Source organism: Stegostoma tigrinum, chromosome 6, assembly GCF_030684315.1.
Source record: "Stegostoma tigrinum isolate sSteTig4 chromosome 6, sSteTig4.hap1, whole genome shotgun sequence".
Classification (NCBI taxonomy): Eukaryota; Metazoa; Chordata; class Chondrichthyes; order Orectolobiformes; family Stegostomatidae; genus Stegostoma; species Stegostoma tigrinum.
In genome coordinates this window covers 105,885,149-105,908,689 of record NC_081359.1, presented here as the reverse complement: position 1 = coordinate 105,908,689, position 23,541 = coordinate 105,885,149, and the positions used below count along the sequence as shown (strand labels likewise).

The 23,541-nt window shown below is 43.3% G+C and overlaps 1 protein-coding gene across 10 annotated transcripts in view; it reads right to left on the bottom strand.

The window, feature by feature from the left end:
- Positions 1–23,541, bottom strand: part of pak1 (p21 protein (Cdc42/Rac)-activated kinase 1) — a 213,678-nt gene that overhangs the window by 44,458 nt on the left and 145,679 nt on the right. For 9 of the 10 annotated variants that reach the window (XM_048532347.2, XM_048532346.2, XM_048532350.2 and 6 more), the window contains one exon: positions 1,572–1,672. In XM_048532347.2, the coding sequence (XP_048388304.1) occupies positions 1,572–1,672 (101 nt within the window). Of the gene's footprint in view, positions 1–1,571; positions 1,673–22,954; positions 22,977–23,541 lie in introns of those variants that run through there. The other variant, XM_048532352.2, reaches the window with a different exon arrangement.

Here is a 23,541-nt window from a genome sequence, read left to right as displayed (position 1 = left end):
TAACCATTTAAATTTAACAATTTTTAGTTTAATTTATTATTGTCACAGGTACCAAGTTAGAGTGGAAATGTTGTTTTGCATACTAGCCAGACAAATCATACATTGCAATAAGTACATCAGGGTAATAGAAGAGAATGCAGAATAGAATGTTAGAGCTACAGGGAAGGGGCAAAGATCAACTCTAACATGCGAGAGGTCCATTCATAAGTCCGAGAACAGTAGGGAAGAAGCCGTTCCTGAATTTGTTGGTGCACGTTTTCTTACTTTTGTATCTTCTGCCCGACGGGAGGGTGGGAGAGAGTATAAATCGGGCTGAGAGCATTCTTTGATGATGTGCGCTGCTTTCTCAAGGCAGTGGGAAGTGTAGCCTTAGTCAATGGAAGAAAGGCCAGTTTGTGTAATGGATTGGGCTGTGTGCACAACACTGTGACAAAACAGCAGGTTCATTTCTGGGGAAACTAAATAAGGTACAAAGGCTGGTTGTGTGTCGCAGTGCATAGCTACTATTCCTAGGAGCCAGAATGTGATCAATGTGAAAGTTGCCTCCTCTCAGAGGACCATCACATCTCAAACAATGCAGAGACGGCAGAGATAACGGGAGCTGCAGATGCTGGAGAATCCGGGATAACAAGGTGTGGAGCTGGACGAACACAGCAGGCCAAGCAGCATCTTAGGTGCTCCTAAGATGCTGATTGGCTTGCTGTGTTCATCCAGCTCCACACCTTGTTATCGCGGAGACGGCAGAGCCTGCAAGCTGACTTCAGCCTGTACGGGAATTGATCCTGTCAAGGAAAAAACAGAGTTAATATTTCAAGTCCGGTGACCCTTCCTCAGTTCTAAGGAAGGGCCACTAGACCCGAAATGTTAACTGTTTTTCCCCTTCACAGTTGCTGCCAGACCTGCTGAGCTTTTCCAGCAACTTTGTTTTTGTTCCTGATTTACAGCATCTGCAGTTCTTTCAGTTTTTATTTGGGAATTGATCCTGCTCTGTTAGAGTCATGAAGCATGAAAACAGACCATTCAGCACAACTCGACAAGGTTTCCCCAAACTGAACTAGCGGCAGTCACTGTGCATTGCAAAACAGCATCAACCAAATGAGCTAACCAGCCACCAGAACGCAAGTTCATAATATGGCTGCACAAGTTGGTTATCAAGTTGTAAACATCCAATGGGTAATAAGAGTCACCATACTGGACGAGGACTGGCTCAAACCACAGTATGATGTCTGGCAACAGGCCAGTAAATTGTTCCAGGACAAACCAGCTGTGGAAACAGATGCAAGCATAAGCTTCGCTTGTTTTGCACTCTAGTTGGCATGAGACAAATCAAGAGAAAGCAGTTAAATATACAATAGAGAAAGGAATAGGAGAATAAATTGATTAGGCAAGATCAAGTAAAATGGGGCACAGTTCACATGGAGCACATATACAACATTAACCTAATCAATACTGTGCAAGTTCATGTTATTTATTATCTGTAACTTAAGCTTCATATTAAGACATGGAATTACTTAAATTCTGCATGTTTCTTCCCTTTGCCCCCATCCATTATAAGGTATACAATTACTTACTGTGAACTCCCCTGTGACAGCATCAAATCCAACATGTATTGTGTGCTCAAAATCAGAGGGCAGTGAGATTTCTGGTCGTTCCCGTTCTTTTTTCCTGTTGGCTGTCAGTAGACAGATTATGGTAAGAACAGCAGCAAGTGAAACGTCTTCAAGGTGAAAATAAAACATCAAAAACTGGACAAGGTTTGAATAAGAAAGGGGCACAGAGAAATGAAACCTCTAAAACGGCGGGCAATAAAAGGAATGAGAGAGACATAACAGAAATGTGCAGCAATTTATATACTGCACTACAGAGGAAAGGAGACATGCAAAGTTGTATGATCATTGCAGTTAACTGGACAGCAACAGAAATTAAATTAATCATGACAAGAGTCATGACTCACTATGTTTAAGCACTGTTAAAATGCACTCACTCAATTACAGCATTCTTGCATAAATGGTTTCAGTAATTTTCTCTGACGGTTTAATGGCTCTCCACCCCCAGCGTAGCTTTTGAAAAGATGGAGTGTGTGTAAATTCCGGACAAATAAAAGGACTTAGCTCTGTTAACTGTACAGTGTTCACCTGACATTAATGAGCTTTCTATCTTTGAAGTTTGAGCTTACCACTTTTTCACAGATGGACAGGGATAATACCCTCGCAACTACAGGCCAGCTATCTCCAACATGTATTACTGTGCCAGCCGTCGCCCCTCCTCCCAGTGCTATCCTAACCGTACTGGACAGAAAACAGGTAGCACATAATGGGCAAAGCCCAGGAGCTCTCAGCAATGGTGAAATTCCTCTGTTCAGGCTGTGGGGTTTAAACAGAGGCGTTTCATCAATGCTTAGAAAGCTGCACTCAATCGGGATCTTGTTAGAGGAGAGAATTCTCAAAAACCCTACAAGCGGATGGAGGGAGAAATACAAGCAGCAATAAAATAAGAACATAAAACAATGGAAAGGAGGGCAGGAATAAAACAATCAGGATGCCATCTGTTGCAGTTGCCCTAACAGCCTCAGCTTGATGCTCAACTGTGATGATGGTTTTGCTCAACAACCCCTCAGGAGCGGGCTCCTGATTGAAAAGCTCCCACCTGGAATTTGACAGTTCAGTTCCAGCCATAAACCTTACATAACTCTGTTTACTAAACTTGATGAACGTCCTTTACATCTCACTTTTGTATCCCAGAATCGGAAGAGAACTTTACAGCACAGAATATGGCCAGTTGGCTCATCAAACAGGTGATGGCAAATTATCAAATAGTCAACTATTTATCTTTTAGACGTCTTTTACAAATTGCGCTTCCATTATCATTTCTGGTTGAATCTGCCCTGTGCTCAGAATCCATTTAGTTAATTCATAAATCTTCAATTTGTACCCAATAATTACTGACTAATGGACAGAATATCGTTAAATTTGTTTAATCAAAACTGCTCAACAGTTTGTAGGCCTTAACTTGAATTCCTCTTTACCTTTCCTGCTGTTCTGCAAGTAACCTGAATATCCTTATTGCTGATAATTAATGTTTTTCACTCCTGGTGACATGGATTTTAATCTTTAATGTCTGGAGGATAAAGAAAGTTGGGAGGAACGGGGAGATGGGAGGTTACGGAAGGGGTTCAGGGAATGGGAAGGAGTTGATGAGGGGAGCGAGCTGAGGGAAGAGAAAATGAATGGAAACGGGGAGGGCATGAGAGAAAGGAGGTGGGAAGAGGGGAGAAGAGGAGGCAGAGGGAAAATCGGGGAGAGAGGTGGGGGGGAAGATAGAGCGAGAGAGAGCGCGAGAGAGCGAGAAAGAGCGCGAGGGAGAGAGAGAGAGAGAGAGAGAGAGAGCGAGAGAGAGAGAAGAAAGTGAAAAAAAGATGCAGAAGTGGAAAGCGTGTAGCGTAAATGCAGACATATAGTTAAGAAGACAACAGGGAAATTAAGGAGGTGTGAAGAGTGCAGGAAGAAGAATGAGGCAAAAGTAAAAAAGGAAAAAAATTTGCATTTTTATACAGTACAAACATTTCAAAACACTTCTCATACAACGTTGCTTTCAAATCATTATACACTTGGCAGGACAATAGCTATTTAGAACAGAAAGAACAAAAGAACAACAGAGGAACAGGCCCTCCACACCTGTGCCCCCCATCATGCCCCAACTAATCTAAAAAACAAGCCTTCTGTCCTCACTCGGTCTGTATCCCTCTATTCCCTCCCTATTCAGTGCGTCTTAAATGTCTTCAATGTACCCACTTCCACCACCTCTTCTGGTAGTGCATTCCAAGCTGTATCACTCTCTGCGTGAAAAAACTTCCCTCGCACATCTCCCTTAAACTTTCCCCCTCTGACTTTGAACATGTGCCCCCTTGTAATTGAAACTTCAACCCTGGGGAAAAAGCCCCTGGCTATCCATCCTTTCTATGCCTCTCAATTCTGTAGACCCCCATCAGGTCTCAGTTCAGCTGCCATCTTTTCAGTGAAAACAATTCTAGTCTTTTTAACCTTTCATCATAGTCAATGCCCTGGAGACCAGGCAACATCCTGGTGAACCTTCCCCGCACTGTATCCAAAGCTTCCACATCCTTCTGGTAACATGGCACTCAAAACTGCAGACTATACTCCAAATGCAGCCTAACAAGGGTCTTATATCGCTGCAACAGGGTTTGCCAACTCTTGTACTCCACACCCGAGCCAATGAAGGCAAGCACGCCATATGTCTCTCCCTATTTATTTCAGAATCCCCTTCCACTCCCCCATTTCTGAGGAAGGCTTTAGGCCCGAAATGTCAGCTTTCCTGCTCCTCTGATGCTGCTTGGCCTGCTGTGTTCATCCAGACCTACACCTTGTTACCTCAGATTCTCCAGCATCGGCAATTCCTACGATCTTGGCCAGTTAATCAGTTTTAATGATTTTGGTTGCAAATGGATGACAGCAAAGACACTGGGAGAACTTCCTGCTATGCTATGAAGGATGAATTGTAATGTTCAACAGCCAACTGAGCTACATGAGGTAGCAGACCTCGTGCAACCTCTCATCGAAAGTTAACTCTTCTGACTGTGCCTGTCCCCTCAATATTGCAATGGACAGTGCTATTGCGTTCTCAACTTCTGGATCGTGGATCAAGCCTACACAGTCTGACTTATGTAAAAAGTGCCTCATGAAAGAATCACTATAGAATCTTAACTTCTCTCCCACTCTGTTAATATTTTTCTGAGTATGAAGTACGGATGACGCCAGGGAAGACGAACTTGAAGGAGTTGCTGAGCCTTACAGTCGGTGAAAGAGACAGATTTACATAGGACCCAGTCAGGTAGACGACAGTAACGTGGGTGCACTTCAGCTTCAATTATGCTGGTTCGCTATGTTCTGCTTCACCCACTCACTGGCAGTTCCCATGGATACAACAGGAGTGAGCAGAAAAATGTTAGCACTGTCATACAGTCCATTTATTAGTTTTGGAGTTGGCAAATCATGGTTTAATAGGAGCCACCAGCAGACTACCTCACCTCGGAAGTGCTGTGCAGCATGCTCAAACATCCATTTAAATGTCACTGATTGTAACTTGCTTAAAAGTCACAAAAGGCAAAATACATATATAACTGCAAATAGTTCTTTGAACAAATATATTGCTAAATCAGGGAAGCCAACAATAGACAAAGTTCCTACAACAGTTTAGGAGGTACAGATTCAATAAGTCACAGAAGATCACTATTCAGCCCATCAAGTCCATGCTGAGTATCTGCAGAGCTATCCCTATCAACTCCATTTTACACCTCTCTGCTTGCATTCTTCTAAACTCATTGCCCTTAAGTGCAGATCAAATTTCTTTTTTAAAGTCATTGATATCTCTCTCCTACCACTCTTGTACACAGGTCAATACTACTCACTGCATAAGAAAGTTTTGCTTCACATCCCCGCTGCAAATCCTGCCCTAGTCCTTGAACCATATCTAATGGGAATCACTGTCGAATCTCCCCTCAATCTCCTACATCAAGGAGAATGCCCAACTTCTTAAGTTAAAAAGTATTTCATGCTAGAACCATTCTGCAAAATCTCCTCTCCACTCTCAAGAGCTTCCATATCTTTCTTCAAGTGTGACGATCCACTACTTGGGCACATCAGGATTCTGAATTACAACCATTTGAGGAAATCCACCTTTTCCCAAAGTTTTGCAGGTTCCTTCTTTCTTGTCGGGTTAGAAACTTTGGAAAGAACCAAAGTAGAATGAAAGGAAGAAGCAAAAATTCTCTTCATGTCCAGAACCATCACACACTGACCCATTTTGCATACTTTGAAGTTAATTGTCACTACCTCCAAAAATCTTTTGTACCTGTGTCTGAAGACCAAGATTACAGACACTTCGGTATCTACACCCTATACGCCCTGTCACCTTCAAAGATCGACATACATACAACAAACCCCAGGTTCTTTCTTGCCATTCACGTTTTAGAACTGTACCATTAAATTTACATTACATCCCACGATTAGCTTTCATATGAAAACTTTCTGCCAGACTTCCATTCTTGCTGCTAACTGGCAAGAGTCACATTGAATTGAATGATTTATTGTCACTTGTATTTAACAAATAAATACTGTGAAAAGTATAACATATGGCCACACTCCAGCACCATTTTGAGAGTTAAAGATACTGTGGAAGAATCTGCGAACAGAAGACATGATCAGAGTTAGGAGTCGCCCATTTAAGGCAGAAATGAGGAGAAATGTCTTCTCTCAGTGTAGTGAACGTGTGAAATTCTTTACCACAGACGGCTATTGAGACTACATATAGGAGGTAAATTTTTAAGTTGTCAGGGAATCAGGCAGGCAAATGGAGTTGAGGATTATCAGGTCAGCCAATGATTTCTGAATGACAGAGCAGACTCAGTGAACTGAATGGCCTATTTCAGTTCCTGTGTCTTATAGTCTTACAACAGTTTGGGAGTGGTAAACTTGCTGGGAATTGAGAAACTGAAACTAATGCTCTCAGTAACAATGACCGTGAAGCCACCTTTAGTTGTAACATTCCAGTCCTTTAGGGACATCTTTACCTGATCTGGATTACATGTGGCCCCGTACCCACAGCAATATTGACTTTTAACTGCCCTTTAAAATAGCCTGGCAAGCCACTCGGTTCTAAGAAACTAGAGGGCACAAGCTTTAGGTGAGATGGAGGAGATATAAAAGGGTCCAGAAGGATAATATTTTTCCACACAGAGGGTGGCGAGTGTCTGGAAAGGCTGCCAGAGGTAGTGGTGGAAGCAAGTACAATTTTATCATTCAAGAAACATTTAGACAGGTGCTTGGATAGGATAGGTATGGAGGGATATGGACCAAATGCAGGCAAATGAGACTAATTTAATTGCAAAAACTGGGTGGCATAGGAAGGTTGGGCCAAAGGGCTTGTTTCCACGTTGGAGGCCTCTACGACTAGAGAGCATTAGATTGAAATTGAAGCATTAAGCTTGGTTTCTCTCTCCACTGATGCTAACAAACTGCTGAGTTTCTCTAGCACTTTGTTTTTATTTCAAAGAAACTTAGGAATGGACAAGAAATGGTCAGTCTTGCTCCCACTGTCCACATCCCATAAGCAAATACAAAATAAGCAGTTCTGTGATTCGCCTTTACGGCGTTTTAGCACACCAGAAGCCCTATATAGTTGCAAAGTTGTTGATATAAGGCCCAACCTTATGCTGTCCTCATCTGACATTACATACTTATATTTTCACAAACATTGATAATAGATGGGGAAAAAAATTACCCTGTAATCTTGAGACTGTCAGTTAACACATTTAAATTCCAACTCCTGTCTCAGTAACAGCTCTTGGGAAACTGTACGGCACTTGACACATTATTGCTCTGAAACACTAAGACTGCCACTAGATGGTGTCATTTGCACAGAACATTTTGTGCTTGAATTGCTACAATAGAGTAGAATAGCAATTTATTACCACTTCTATTTATGAAAATACAGTGAAACATGTATGAGCTGCCACAATTTGGCTCCATTTTAATTACAGAATTAAGACAAGGTTAAGATAAAGTTCATCTTCTGTTCCCTCCATGGTTTCTGGAATGGCATTATTAGAATGCACATTACATCTTATGGATTATGAAACTGCACAACAGAAAATTTTATTTTAAAATCTCTCTGCATTTGAACAATCCTCTTTTTACTGGCCTAAAGAGGCAGTGGTGGTGTTCATGTCGATTAAGGAGATTTAAAATTAACCTGGACTTGTTCCTAACTTGCATCTACTGTGCAGCAATGAGTCTGTTAGCATAGACAGTGGCTGACAACGACAGCAGGTCTCTTCAATGCACAGGCACAATCTCCGATAGAGCAAAGTCTGTGCTACAACATCTACTGTGCATGCTCCTCCTGTAATATATAATCCCTTGCAAAGGATTCTCAAAACTGCATGCTCTGCTTCACGGAGACTTGACTCACACCTGCCATGCCTGACTGTGCCTTGCGAGCAGAGCGCTTCTCCATACATTGCATGGACGGCATGGCATCCCCAGGTATGGCAATGGGAGGTGGGGTACACTTCCTGATCGACTCGACCTGGTGCTTTGACATGGTGACCAGCATTGCTCCCTGGACCTACAATACCTTACAATAAAATACCATCCCTATTACCTGCTGCATGAGTTGACCTCCACCATCCTGACTGCATCTACGTACCACCCACGCAGCCGTGAAGAATGCTGCGGATGCAATTTACTCTGCCACAAACACTCTGAGGATGAAATTCCATGAGGCCTTATTAATCATGGCCAGCGACTTCAGCTAAGCCAACCTCAACAGGGATAGTAGGAACTGCCAATGCTGGAGAATCTGAGATAACACGGTGTGAAGCTACATGAACACAGTGGGCCAAGCAGCATCAGAAGAGCAGGACAGCTTGACGTTTCGGTTCAGGACCCTTCTTCAGGAAAGGGGGAGGGGAAGGGGATTCTGAAATAAACAGGAAGACAGAGGGAGGAGGATAGAAGATGGATAAAGGAGAAGATAGGGGGAGAGGAGACAGACAGGTCACCCTATCTTCTCCTTTATCCATCTTCTATCCGCCTCCCCCTGTCTTCCTGTTTATTTCAGAATCCCCTTCCCCTCCCCCATTTCTGAAGGAGGGTCCCGGCCCGAAACGTCAAGCTATCCTGCTCCTCTGACGCTGCTTGGCCTGCTGTGTTCATCCAGCTTCACACCTTGTTATCTCAACCTCAACAGGATGCTGCCAGAGCGCCACCAATACATCCCCTACCCCACCTAGAGAACCGAACATTCTGGACCACTGCGACACAGCTAATCAAAGACACCTCCAATGCCGCCCACGCTTCAGAAAATCAGAGCACAATGCAGGTGTTCCTTCTCACAGCTTTCAAGCAGAAGATGAAACAAGGGGATCCCTCAGAAAGAAATACAATGCTGGTCTGAGGAAGCAGAGGAGCGTCTTTGAGACTGCTTGGAATCGGTGAACCAGTCTGTGTTCAAGTACTCAGTGCCCAGAACCATCACGGACTTCACCTGCAAATGTGTGGAGGACTGCGTGCCAAATAAGTCAATCCAAGTGTCTCCCAACTGTGAATCCTGGATGAGCTGGGGAATCCACTCCTTACTGAAGGCCAGGCATGCAGCATTCAAGTCAGACGACCCAGACCTATGCAGAAATTCCAGCTATGACCTCGACAAAGCCATCACAGATGCCAAGAGGCATAACCAGACAAAGTTAGAGGCCCAGACCAACCTTACAGATGCCCACCATCGACGGCGAGGCCTAAACAATCGGATACAAAATGAAGCAGAGCAAATAGTGGACAGAGACACATCACTCCCTCAATGCTTTCTATGCTCGGTTTGAGCAGAATGCCTGTGGCATGGTGTCACATGCCCTGCTGGACAGCGTCCCCTGCCGAGCACTCAAATCCTGTGGGGACCAACTGGTGGAGGGATTCACCGAATTCTTCAACTCTCCCTCCTCCAAGCCAAAGTCCCTGCCTGCTTCAAGGCCATCAGCCCATCCCGTACTTAAGAAAGGCAATGTCCTTAATGACTATCGCCCAGTGATTCGGAGCTTGATAATCATGAAGTGCTTTGACAGGCTGGTCATGACCCACATTAACTCCAGTCTCCCAGCCCGCCTCAATCCCCTGCAGTTTGTCTACCAACATAGCAGGTCCACAGAGGATGCCATATTCCTAGGGCTGCACTCATCCCTTGAACATCCAGACAAAAAGAACACCTACATCAGGCTCCTACTCATTGACTACAGCTCCATCTTCACCACCATGATCCCCTCCAAACTGATCTCAAAACTTAGTGGCCTTGGTCTCGGCTCCACCCTCCATAACGGGATCCTCTGCAGTCTGTGGGTCAGAAAGCTATCCGTGAGGATAGACAACTGCACCTCCTTCAAGATAACCCTCTACACTGCAGCCCTCCCAACTATGTGTTCTCAGCCCCCTACTGTACTCCCTGTACACTCTTGACTGACTTGCCAAATTCCAAACGATTGCCATTTACAATCTTGCTGACAACACCAACATGGTAGGATGGATGTCAAACAACAGTGAGTCAGGAGATAGAGGACTTGGTGTTGTGGTGCAATGATGCCAACCTCTCTCTCGATGTTGGCTAAACTAAAGAGCTGAGCATTGACTTCAGAATGGAAGGGGAGAACACGCCCCCATCTACATTGACAGAGCAGAGATTGAGGGCATCAAGTTCCCAGAAGTGATGATAACCAGCAAACTGTCCTGGATTTCCCATGTATTTCCCATGTAGATGGGACGGTCAAGAAGATACAACAACGCCTTTTCCTCCTCGGGTAGCTCAGGAAATTTGGGACGCCCACAAGGCCCTCACCAACTTCTATAGATGCATCATTGAAAGCCTACTGTCCAGGTGCATAACAGCCTGGTACAGCACCTGCTCTGCCCAGACAGGACAATAAGAAACTACAGAAGTTGGTGCACATAGCCCAAGCTGTCACGGAAGCCAACCTTCCATCCATGGATAACAAAGTGTGGGGCTGGATGAACACAGCAGGCCAATCAGCATCTTAGGAGCTCAAAAGCTGATGCCTCTAGGCCCGAAATGTCAGCTTTTGTGCTCCTAAGATACTGCTTGGCCTGCTGTGTTCATCTAGCTCCACACTTTGCTATCCATGGATTCTCCAGCATCTGCAGTTCCCATTATCTCTCTTCCATCCATGGACTCCATTTATGCTTCTTGTTGCCAAGGAAAGGCTACCAACATCAAAGTCCCATCCCACCCCAGCAATTATTTCCAGCAACCTCTGCCGTCAGGCAGAAGCTACAGAAGCTTGAACACATGCAGTGGCAGGTTCAAGAAGATCTTTTTCCCTTTTTTTAAAAGTTTTTAGCCTTATGGTCTAACTTCAAATAATACTGATCTTGTTAATGTCGATCTTACCTAGTACGTGTCCTGTGCAGTGTATGCCTTACTCTGTTCAAGCTTTTTACACCCCATGATCTGTATGTCCTTGCTTACTTTGATCTGCCTGTTCTGCTCACAGAGCTCTTCACTATACTTAGGTACACGTTAAATAAACCAAATAATTCAAAATCAAACCATATTTTTCAGGATTGTTTAGACTCTAGACTCTTGAGTTCAACTCCAGTCCAAGGAGATTTTAAAAAAAGTTTTCATTATTGCACTGCAAAAATAGCTTTACAGTCAACTAAGTTTTTGAAACAAGGTCACCACTGTATGTCAGAAATAGTCCTGTGGTCCTCTGGGACTGTGATGACTTTACTGGTGTTGGAAATAACAAAACAACGTCCCACAAACTGAAATGGCCAGCTCATCTGTTTTAGTGATTTTACTTGAAGAAAGCTATTTGCCAACGTGCCTTCTAAGTGTCTTTAACTTTCACTTGTTTGTCTGTGGGTGACACTCCAACACAGTTCACTCAATAGCACGGATCTTTGCCTGGTTTTCTAAACAGTAGTGCAGTTTTTGGCTGGTCTGCTCACTGTCCTTTATGTCGATTTTTAAAAAAACTATTGGTCACTATATCTTGTTATGTAGTTTGATGCCATATTCCAAATTTGGGTTCAAGGCAGACTGGTTTGAACAGAAGACAAAATCAGGGGCAGTCTTCAGAGTTGGTTTTGATCTTTTCGTTCTGATGTTCTTTGTACGGTCCTGTCCATGTACTTTGTGTTTCTTTCAAAAAGTCGAACTCGTGTCTTCCAAAGTGTCCTTCTAGCATGTTCCAACTCCACCCATGCTGTGCCATATTTGCTCAGTGATGTGTAGCTCTGTGACATCATCACAAAATTGCTCCAGTCTCCGGAACGATTTCCATAACACTAACAAAGCTAACGGTTACTGCACCTCAGTGCTCCATACGGATAGTGAAGCAGGAGATGACGTTTCTTGCTTTCCTTGGGACCAAGGTCCCACTGTTCCTGTTGACAGATCCTAAGACATCATCTGAAGAAGAGCAAAAAGGTAATTTTCCTGGTGTCTGGCCAATATTTATCACTCAAACAAGACCACTGAAATAAGATTATAATAAAAGGTCATCATATCATTGTTGTTGGAGGGACCTTACTGTAAATCAAGTATTCTGCTTGCCATAGAAACATTATTAGGTACACTTCAGGAATGCACGAGAAACAGAAAGAGTAGGGCATTTGGCCCCTTCAGTTTTATATTGACTGGAACCAGGTGGATCTTGTTGACTATGAGATCCTTGACTGGGGTTGTTAACGTGGGCCAATCAGGAAGTCCTCACTGACCAATATAAACTGGGGATTCAGAATCTCCTCAGTTTAAGGATGTACTCCAAGCTGGCTGACCACAGCCAGTGTACTGTGCAAATGTATATAAAGGGAGACTTGGTGATGGGTTACCACCCTCTGCAGTTATTTCAAGCTTGCTGTGCCATTCATGAAATTGTCCATCAACCCCTTCTTGCTGCACCATTCCCACAATACTCAATACCTCTCCAGTCTAAAAGTCTATCACAGATTTCAAATGTATTTAATAGGTAAGCATTCACAGCCAGCTGAAGTAGACGAATGCAAAAATTGACAGAATGAGAAGAAATTCCTCAACTGAGCTGTTACACCACAACGTCTTTCTGTCATTCTTGAATCTCTAGCTACGGGAACCAGCCTTGTCAAACCTGCTCAAAATTTAAAATTCAGTTCTCCCTCTTTGTTTAAACTCCCGAAAACTATAAGCTCATTCTGTGCAACGTGTCCTCATAGGAAAAACTGTTCAGCTCCGGAAACAAGCTAATAAACTCGCACTGTGTTTGGGACATCCTGACACCATGAAAAGGCACTGGATACATATAAGTTCTTTGTTGTATAAAATGAAAACAATCATGGAAGCACGTTACAAGGACTCAAAGAAAGCTAAATCAGAGAAATTAAACAACAGAAATCAAGGAGAGAAATCAGATAGAACAGTGGAATCAGAACAACTAAAATAAAATAAAGCTGCAAGAACAGACGCACAAATTTGAATAACAGAGGATAAAGGTGCTACAAATCAAACCAACCCATCTAGAAAATAATTGCAAAACATAGTCAGTGTGTAAATTACATGTCAAACTGCAAGCAGGAATTTAGCGCCCCTAAGATTACACAGGCCGATAAATGAACTTGTTAATTTGCACAATTCTCACAAACGCAAATTTCACAATGGAAAATATGAAAAACTGAAGAAAGGATACCAAGCTGAAAATGTCACAAAACTACTTTTCCTTCTTACAGGCATAGATATTTCCAGCCATTTTACATCTGAAAAAGTCATTTTTACATTAAAATATCAACTTTGGCTGAACGCAAGAAATCTTGAATTCAAATCAAGCAGGATTAAAGCACATAGCAGCACTTGTACACAAAGTAAAGGTCAACACTTGCAAGAGGTTGAGTACAGGAGCAGGGATGTGTTGTTGCGGTTATATAAGGCCTTGCTGAGGCCACACCACAATTTTGCGTACAGTTTTGGTCTCCTTTTCTGAGGAAGGAGGCTTTTGCTCTCGATGGAATGCAGTGAAGGTTTACCAGGCTGATTCCGGGGATGGTGGGTCTGAGGTATGAGGAATATTTTGGGAATAGGTTGGGAATATTTTCGCTGGAGTTCAGACAAATGAGGGAGGAGATCTCAGAGATGTATAAAGTTCTAACAGGATAGATGCAGGGAGGATGATCCCGATAATGGGTGCATCCAGAACCAGAGGTCACAGTATGAGGATTCAGGGTAGACCATTTAGGATGGAGATGAGGAGACATTTCTTCACCCGAAGAATGGTGAGCCTGCGGAGTTCATTACCACAGGAAGCAGTTGATGCCAAAACATTGAATGTATTGAAAAGGCAACTAGATATAGCATCTGGGGCCAATGGAATCAAAGATCATGGGGAGAAAGCAGGATTAGGCTACTGAGTTGGATGATCAGTGAAGAATGGTGGAGTCGGCTCGAAGGACTGAATGGCCTCCTCCTTCTCCTATGTTTCTAGGAGACTAAAAGACCATAAGCAATAGTAATAGGAGTAGGCTGCTCGGTCCCTTGAGCTTACGCTACCATTCAATAGGATCACGGCTGATCCAACATTCTTCATATCTGCCTTCCAGTCCTCTCCCCACAGCCCTAGATTTCTATCCTACTAATCAGAATCTATCTCAGCCTTAAACACACATAAAGGACAATGCCCTATAGCTCTCGGTGGCAAGGAGTTCCAAAGACTCTCAACCTCAGGAGAAGAAATTCCTCCTCATTTCCATCTTAAATTGATGCTCCTTTATTCAGGGACTGCACCCTCTGGACCTAGACTCTCCTATGAGGCGGAACATCCGCTCAGCATTTACCCTGTCAAACTCCTTAAGAATTCTATGTTTCAGTGAGATCACCTCTCATTCTTCTAAACTCCAACGAGTAGCCTTTTAGCCTTTGCTCATTTGATACTTCCTCCATACTGGGGATCATCACAGTCAACGTTCTCTGAGCTGCCTCCAATGAACTGGAATCTTTCCTTTGATAAGGGGATTAAAGCTGCCCACAGTATCCCAGTTGGGGTCTCCCCAGCACCTCATACATTTGGGAGTACTACAAGGTACTATTTAGCAGATGAACTTTGGAACTAAGGTGCCTTTAACTTTTCACTGAGATGCAAGAGACCCATTTTCATGATTCATGGTGTTTTCCTTACCTTTACCTCTCAAGGATAACTTTACATCAGAATATAGTTGGGTTGGTCAGGTAGGCTGATCAAGTGGAATTCTATTCAAATAGAGGTTTATAAAATCATGAGGGCTATAGATAAGGTGAATGGGCTATTTCAAGACTAGAGTCATTTCTCGTCTAAAAAAAAACGGAGAAAGGGGAAAGATTTAGAAAAAGACATGAGGGGCAATTTCCTCCCCCCCCCCCCCCCCAAGACAGTTGTTCATGTGTGGAATGAGCGTCCAGAGGAAGCGGTGGATGTGGATATAAATAGAATGTTTAAAAGACATTTGTATAAGTTCAAGTTCATGAGTAAGAAATGTTTGGAGGGATATCGGCTAATTGGAGGCAGAAGTGACTAGGTTATTTTAGGATTATGGTTGAACTGAAGAGTCTGTTCCCGTGCTCTCTGACTATGACTCTATGAAGTGTGGTGAAAGTTGAGCAGGATGACGTTAGTAAGGCCACCTTTGGAGTACTGTGTACAGTTCTGGGCATCGTTCTATAGAAAGATATTATTAAATTGGAGAAGGTTCAAAGAAGATTTACCAGGGCATCACCAGGACTGGAGGTTTTGAGTTAGAAGGAGAGGCTGGATAGGCAAGTGACCTGAAAGAGGTGTATAAAATCATGAGGGGCATGGATGAGGTGAACAGAGGTCTCTACCCTATGGTGGGGTACTTCAAGACTACGGGACATATTTTTAAGATAAGAGGAGAAAGATTTAAAAAGGGATCCGAGGGGCAACACTTTCACACAGACCGTAGTTTGAATGTGGAATAAACCAGAGGAAGTGGTAGATGCAGGTGCAGTTACAACATTTAAGAGACATTTGGACAGGTACATGAATAGGAAAGGCTTAGAGGGATATGGGCCAAACATAGGAAGTGGGACTAGTTTAGTTTGGGAAACTTGATTGGCATGGACAAGTTGGGCTGAAGAGTCCGTATGACTTTATGAACACATGATGATTAGTAGGACTCTGGGAGGCAATGAGGATTTGTGTATATGCCCATCCTCTCTTAAGGTATCCAGACAGGCAGATAAAGTGGTTAAGTCAGCACACAGAATACTTGCCCTCAATAGCTGACGCATCAAGTTTAAAAGCAGGAGATATGTTGGAACAATATAAAACATTGGTTAGATCACAGCTGGAATATTGTGAGGTTCTGAAATCTTCATTCTTGGGAGGACCTGAAAGCACTGGAGAAAGTGCAGGGGAGATTTACCAGGATGCTGCCTAGGCTGGAGAATTTCAGTTATGAAGAGAGACTGGACAGACTGGGCAGGAGTAAATTACAGCAGATGCTGGAATCTGTACTGAAAATAGAAAAATGCTGGAGATCACAGCAGGTTGACTCACTGTGATCTCCTTCATTGGACAGACTGGGGTTGTTTCCTTTAACTGCAGAAGAGATTGACCAGGGATGGTAATTATGGGGGGGCTTAGATAGGGTAGACAGAAGAAATTTCTCCCCTTGGTGGAAGGATCAATTACTGGGGGCAAAGATTTAAGGGAAGGGACAGGAAATTCAGAGGGGCACATGAGGAAAAGGGCTTTCATTCAAAAAGGTGGTGAGCACCTAGAACTCACTGCTGTAAGTGTGGTAAAAGCTGAAACCTTCATGACATTTAAAGTAGTATTTTGATGTACACTTGTGATGCCAAGGCATACAAGGTTATGGGCCAAGTGCTGGAAAATGGGATCACTATGAGATACTTGCTAACCCACTTTAGAGGGCAGTAAAGAGACAACCTTATTGTAAGGGGCTTAGATTCACATTATATCAGACTGCGTAAGGATGGCACACTTCCTTCTTTAAAGAATCTTAGTGAAACTGATCTTTTCTTTAAATGGTAAATCAAGTGTTACCACTGATCTGAGCTTTTTCTGTCTCAAGAACCAATTACCAAGTTACTTCCAGGAGAGAGTGCAGCAGCAATTTGACGTTCATCCATGTACACCTCCAGTTTCACAAGTGAAAAACACATGGTCACACACGTCATTCACAAGGCTGGTGTTCAAATGAAAATAACTTTCTCCCCCACATTGTATTTACTAACGACTCAGTTGTGCTGAAGCAAAGTTGGCACCAGAATTAGGGCGTTAAACTCACAGCACAAGTGCTTCGATTTTATTCAGTTTTGTTCAGTCCCATTATTGAACAATTGGAATGTTTCTTGATCTGAGGCTGATTTCTAATCCTTCTGCTTGCACATTGTTCCAGTGAGCTAGAACAACTGTGCTTCTCACTGTATGGAGGAATAGTCACCTTTATTTGTTGACAACACATGGACTCTTGCCGCACTCAAATCACATGATAGACCTTAAATCCTGCAGCTAGATAGGAACAAAATCAAGACGATGCACTTAATTCCCATTCATACTTCAGCACCTTCAGCCACTGATCTAACAAGATCTCCACGCCCACAGTTCTCTAAAGCCCAGGAAATCAAAATCTCGGTCAACACTCTACACCATCCTACACACAGATAACAAAGCGTAAAGCTGGATGAACACAGCAGGCCAAGCAGCATCTTAGGAACACAAATGCTGCGTTTCAGGCCAAGACTCTTCATCAGAGATGGGGATGGGGAGAGGGTTCTGAAATAAATAGGGAGAGAGGGGGAGGCGGACCGAAGATGGATAGAGGAGAAGATAGCTGGAAAGGAGAGTATACGTGGGGAGGTAGGGAGGGGATAGGTCAGTCCAAGGAGGACGGACAGGTCAAGGAGGTGGGATGAGGTTAGTAGGTGGGAAATGGAGGTGTGGCTTGAGGTAGGAGGAGGGGATAGGTGAGAGGAAGAACAGGTTAGGAGGCAGAAACAGGCTGGTTGGTGGGGTGGTATGTGAGGACTAGGGGGATTCTCTTTGAGTTATTGCAGGGGCGGGTGTGAGGGATGTGTTGCAGGAAATGCGGGAGACCTCCGGATACAACGCATCCTCCTCCGACACTTCCGCCATCTACAATCCGACCCCACCACCCTAGACATTTTTCCATCCTCACCCTTGTCTCCCTTCCGGAGAGAACACTCTCTCCGTGGCTCCCTTGTCCGCTCCACACTCCCCTCCAACCCCACCGCACCCGGCACTTTCCCCTGCAACCCTAGGAAGTGCTACACTTGCCCCCACACCACCTCCCTCACCCCCATCCCAGGCCCCAAGATGACTTTCCATATCAAGCAGATGATGTTCACCTGCACATCTGCCAATGTGGTATACTGTATCCGTTGTACCCGGTGTGGCTTCCTCTACATTGGGGAAACCAAGCGGAGGCTTGGGGACCGCTTTGCAAAACACCTCTGCTCGGTTCGCAACAAACAACCGCACCTTCCAGTCATGAACCATTTTAACTCCCCCTCCCATTCCTTCGACAGCATGTCCATCATGGGCCTCCTGGAGTGCCGCAATGATGCCACCCGAAGGTTGCAGGAACAGCAACTCATTCTGCTTGGGAACCCTGCAGCCCAAAGGTATCCGCATGGACTTCACAAGCTTCAAAATCTCCCCTTCCTCCACTGCATCCCAAAACCAGCCAAGCTCGACCTCGCCTCCCTAACCTGTTCTTCATCTCACCTGTCCCCTCCTCCCACCTCAAGCCGCACCTCCATTTCCCACCTACTAACCTCATCCCACCTCCCTGACATGTCCGTCCTCCCTGGACTGACCTATCCCCTCCCCACCTCCATACTCTCCTCTCTACCTATCTTCTCCTCTATCCATCTTCAGTCCACCTCCCCCTCTCTCCCTATTTATTTCAGAACCCTCTCCTCATCCCCCTCTCTGAAGGAGGGTCTAGGCCTGAAATGTCAGCTTTTGTGTTCCTGAGATGCTGCTTGGCCTGCTGTGTTCATCCAGCTTCACACTTTGTTATCTTGGATTCTCCAGCATCTGCAGTTCCCATTATCTCTGATCACCATCCTACACACAGTTCAGCTGCCTCCCCATATCTTTCTTTACAACCTCCAATGACATCACTGAACTCTGCTCATAACTCTTCCCTCCTGTTGCTGAATCATCACCTGAAGACTTCTGTGGCTAGCTTTCACGACACTACCATTTGAAAAGCATGAAGCAATCCAAAATCTCAATTCTCACCGCCACTACTTAAACAAAAACTTCAGTGTAGACATAAACATCAGAAAAAGGGTCCCGACCCAAAACACCTGCTTTCCTGCTCCTCTGCTGCTGCCTAGCCTGCTGCGTTCCTCCTGCTCCATGCTGTGTTATCTCTTGACTCCAGCATCAGTAATTCTTCCTACCTCCAGCACAGACATTAATTTCACTTGGGAAATCTACACAGACTCTTCGAAAATCAAACCACAAATGTGTTTCCAAATGACTGTTATAAATTCTATCCAAAATAGCTTTTGAGAAGTTTCCCCACTATCAAAGACAAACTGACTGTCATTGCTGGGTTGATATTTACAAACATTTTGAGCAAGATTGTAATGTTTGTAATTCACCAATCCTTCTGCACCTCTACCAAATCCAAGAAAGACTTAAAAGATAATTGAATCTACAATTTTCATTCTCACAACCTTCAATATCCTTGAATGCATCTCATCAGATTTAAGTACAAGCAACTTATTTTAACCTCTAAATGACCAAGTGCCCTCTTGTCACTGTGGTCTGCGCAATATCTGCCTTATGCAAAATATTTATTTAACTTTTCAGCCATGCCTCTTGCCTTTGTATAAATTCCTAAATGGACATTACTCCTCTAAGACTTTTACTGTTGATATGCTCCAGAGGATTTTAGGATTTCCTTTTGTCAGTCATTTTTTTTTTAAATAACCTTTGATCGCTTTTCATCTCCCTCTGTTCTGAGGAAGGGTCACCAGACCAGAAACTGTTTTCTCCTTCACAGATGCTGCCAGACCTGCTAGGCTTTTCCAGCAACTTCTTTGTTCCTGATTTACAGCTTCCGCAGTTCATTCAGTTTTGCTTCTGTATTCAGCACAGCTTTCAGCTGTATTTACAACTGGACATCTGTTACAAGAACATTTTTTCACGTTCAACTTAATTTCTACCTCCCTTCTCATGCAGCAAACCATGTATTTGTTTCAACTATTTTTCCCTTTAGTGGAAATATACCTTTACTGTACCCAAGGCATCACCTTTTGAAGGTGATGTTCAGCCATTCCTTTTCCTACGAACAACTGGCTCCAGCTCTGTTCTTGTTCCACTGAAGTCCAAGCTCGGCCAGTTGATTATTCTTACGTTGCACAGACCAGTGACATTTTCTACTATCACTGTAAGCCCTATGTTACAATGATCACTGTCCTCGAAATAGTTCTCCAATATCACTTGATCTACTTGGTCCACATTATGCTCCAAAAGCAAGGTCTAGCACTGCCTCTATTCTGGAGTCATATTGGTGTAAGAAATTCTCCTGGGCACAATATACATATGCTAGATTGTACCTTACACTACCACTATTCCAGATGATTAACAAACAATTAAAATACCCCATTAAAACAACAAATAATGTTTATGCGTCTGTAATTTCCTTGAAGATTTGTTCCTCTATTTGTGCTCCTTTGTTCCATTTGCTATTGGTCTATATTTTACACGGAGCAACGCAGCTGCATCCTTCACATCCCACAACTCTCGCAAAATTACAGTCATAGAGATGAACAGCACAGAAACAGACCCTTCAGTCCAACTCATTCATGCCTACCAGATACCCTAAATTAATCTAGTCCCATTTGCCAGCATTTGGCCCACATCCCTCTAACCCTTCCCATTTATATACCCATCCAGATGCCTTTTAAGTGTTGTAACTGCACCAGCCTCCACCACTTCCTTTGACAGCTCGCTCCATGCACACACCATCCTCTGCGTGAAAAAGGTGCCCCTTAGACTCCTCTTAAATCTTTCCCATCTCACCTTAAACTTATGCTCTGTAGTTTTGGATTCCCCCCACGCCAGGAAAAAGACTTTCACTATTCACTCTACCTCCCTCATGATTTTATAAACTCTTGTAAGGTCACTCCTTAGACTCTGACGCTCCAGGGAAAAAAGCACCAGACTATTCAGCCTTACCCTTTAGCTCAATCCTTCCAACTCTGGCAACATTCTTGAAAATCTTTTGCAAACCCTTTCAAATTTCACCACATGCTTCTGGGAGGCCAGAAATTGAACGGAGTTTTTCCAAAAGTTCTTATTTCCAATGTCCCGTACAGCCTCAACATGACCTTCCATCTCCCAAATTCAACATACTGCTGTAAAAAGGCAAGCATACCAAATGCCTTTTCACTTTCCTGTCTACCTGTGACTCCACTTTCAAGAAACTATGCATCTGCACTCCCAGGTTTCTTTTGATATAGATCAATATTTAAAAACTCACAGTTTGTCTAATTAAAATAGAGATTAGATGCTTTTTTATCCTGCTAAAGGTTTGCAAGTCTTTGGACCTCTTCCTGGAATGAAGTTGAAAGTACAGTCTTGAGTATTTTTAAGGCAGATATAGACAGACTCTTGTTAAGCAAAGGGTGAAACACTATCAGGACCAGCAAGAATGCAGATTTAAAGTTACACGCAGCCATGACCATTTTGAATGACCTAGCAGGGCTGAAGGGCCTACTCCTCATTCCGTAGTGCCTACAATTCCGTCCCCCAACCTCCCAAAACATCCTCTTTCTCAGTACGGCAATGCTCTTCTTAATCAAAAATGCCATTCTTTTATCTTTTATCTTTTTTGTTTTCCTGAACACTGTGGAACCAGGAAAATGTAACATCCAGATCTGCCTTTAAACCAGGTTTCCATTAATACCACACCATCATAATCCTTCAAGGCAATCCTGTAACTCCTCAATCTTATTTATCGTACTTTATGCCTTCACATACACAGTGCAAATCTGATGCAGACTTCATTACTTTCTTCCTTACTCCAGCCCATCTGCTAAAGTACTATTCTGTTTTACTGCTACCCATCTCTGCCAGCATTTCATTCATCCTGGTATTGCTTGCTGATATTGTCTCCTGGTTTCCACACTCCTGTGAAGTTAAACTGTCTCTAACATCAACAAAATGTCCCACAAAGAATTTAATCTCAACTCTGTTCAGAGTCAATTCATCTGGCTCATACAAGTATCAGTTCCTCCAAAGCCAGTCCTAGTATCCCAGTAATCTACTGCTGTCCCTCTGCACCATCTCTTCAGCCACACATTCATCCGTCTTATCCTCCTATTTCTGTACGCACTCGCACATGGCACTGGGAATTATCCAGTTATTAATACTTGACAAATTCTGCTTGCTAATCTTCTACCCAGCTCCCTAAATTCTGATTACGGGACTATACCCCCTTCCTGTCTGGGTTGTTAGTATCATTGTAGAGCATAATCTCCGGCTATGGTTCTGTGACAATCCTGATCCTGGGGCAAGGGAGGAAAAATCTAACTAACTGTCTGCTCCCATAACTAAAGAATTCCACAAGCTCAACCCTTCTACTCTCCTTGCTGACGACAGTCTCTGGGCCCTCTGCTCTTCCGATCTTTTCCCCAAGATAAGTCTCTAACAGAAGGCAGACTGCCTGCATATACTACAAGGATTAGTGGAAACTCAGCTCAGTTAAGAGTAATTATGCAGTTGGGAGCTAGGTGTGCAAAAAGAGCAGTTAACATTTGAATGTGGTCACTTTGCATTAGTCAGCTATTAAATTAACAAATCAAGGATGGCTGTAATCATGTCATAATTAATCTGTACATTTCCCAATTTTATTTCTGAATAATCTGCCAAAATATACAAACCACATTTAATACTTCAAGTAGAAGAAATTCAAATACCCAAAGCCTTGATCTAATTAAACTGGATGACATCACCTTAATACACAGTAGATAGCACAATGCAGGTACTAATGTATAAAATACAGACGACGACACATAGACAAAGCTCAAGGCAAAAAAAAAAGTCATATGCTCAAAAACATTTTAGCTATAACAGTAAATATTAACTTGGAGTACATCATGACTAAACCAATTAAATTTGAACTCTAGCTCCTTTGGGTCACGTGAAAGAGGCATAACCAGAATCTCTAAAGATTCTAGAACACAAACAGAAGTTGCTGGAAAAGCTCAGCAGGTCTGGCAGCATCTGTGAAGAAAAAAAAAATCAGAGTTAACATTTTGGGTCCAGTAACCCTTCCTCTCAAGATTCTGCCCATTTGAGGAATTCCAGCACCCTTGAGATAACTAAACCTCCTCTTACCTTGTACCTTCTTCACCTATCTCATTCACATTGTCAGCATCCTCTTCAACCTTCTTTTTTTTCCTTTATTCACTGATGCGATGAGGGAGTCACTGGCTAGGCAGCGCTTATTGTCCTTCCCTAATTGCTAGCAGGCAGTTTAGAGACATCATCATTGCTGTAGGTCTGGAGTCAATTGTAGGCCAGGCCAGGAAAGGATATCAGTTTCCTTCCCAAAAGGACATTAGTGAACCAGGTAGGTTTTCCCAAAAATCGGCAATGGATTCACAGTCATTAGATTCCTAATTCCAGATATCTATTGAATTCAAAATTCCACCATGTGCTGTCATGGGATTCAACCGTGGTCCCAGGAACGTTATCTGGGTCTCTGGATTAACAATCCTGTTATTATACCACTAGGTAATCATATCCCCTCTTGCCTTTGTCATTTCCCAAAAACTGACTAACGCCCTTTATTTTCTCCTTTCAACCTTAGTGTGCATTATAATTGTTGGGTTTTTCTATGTTATTAATGACAACAAAGATGCATATAAATTATCATGTTCAGTTTATTTCAGATCCCTCAGACCACAAAACAAAACAATTTT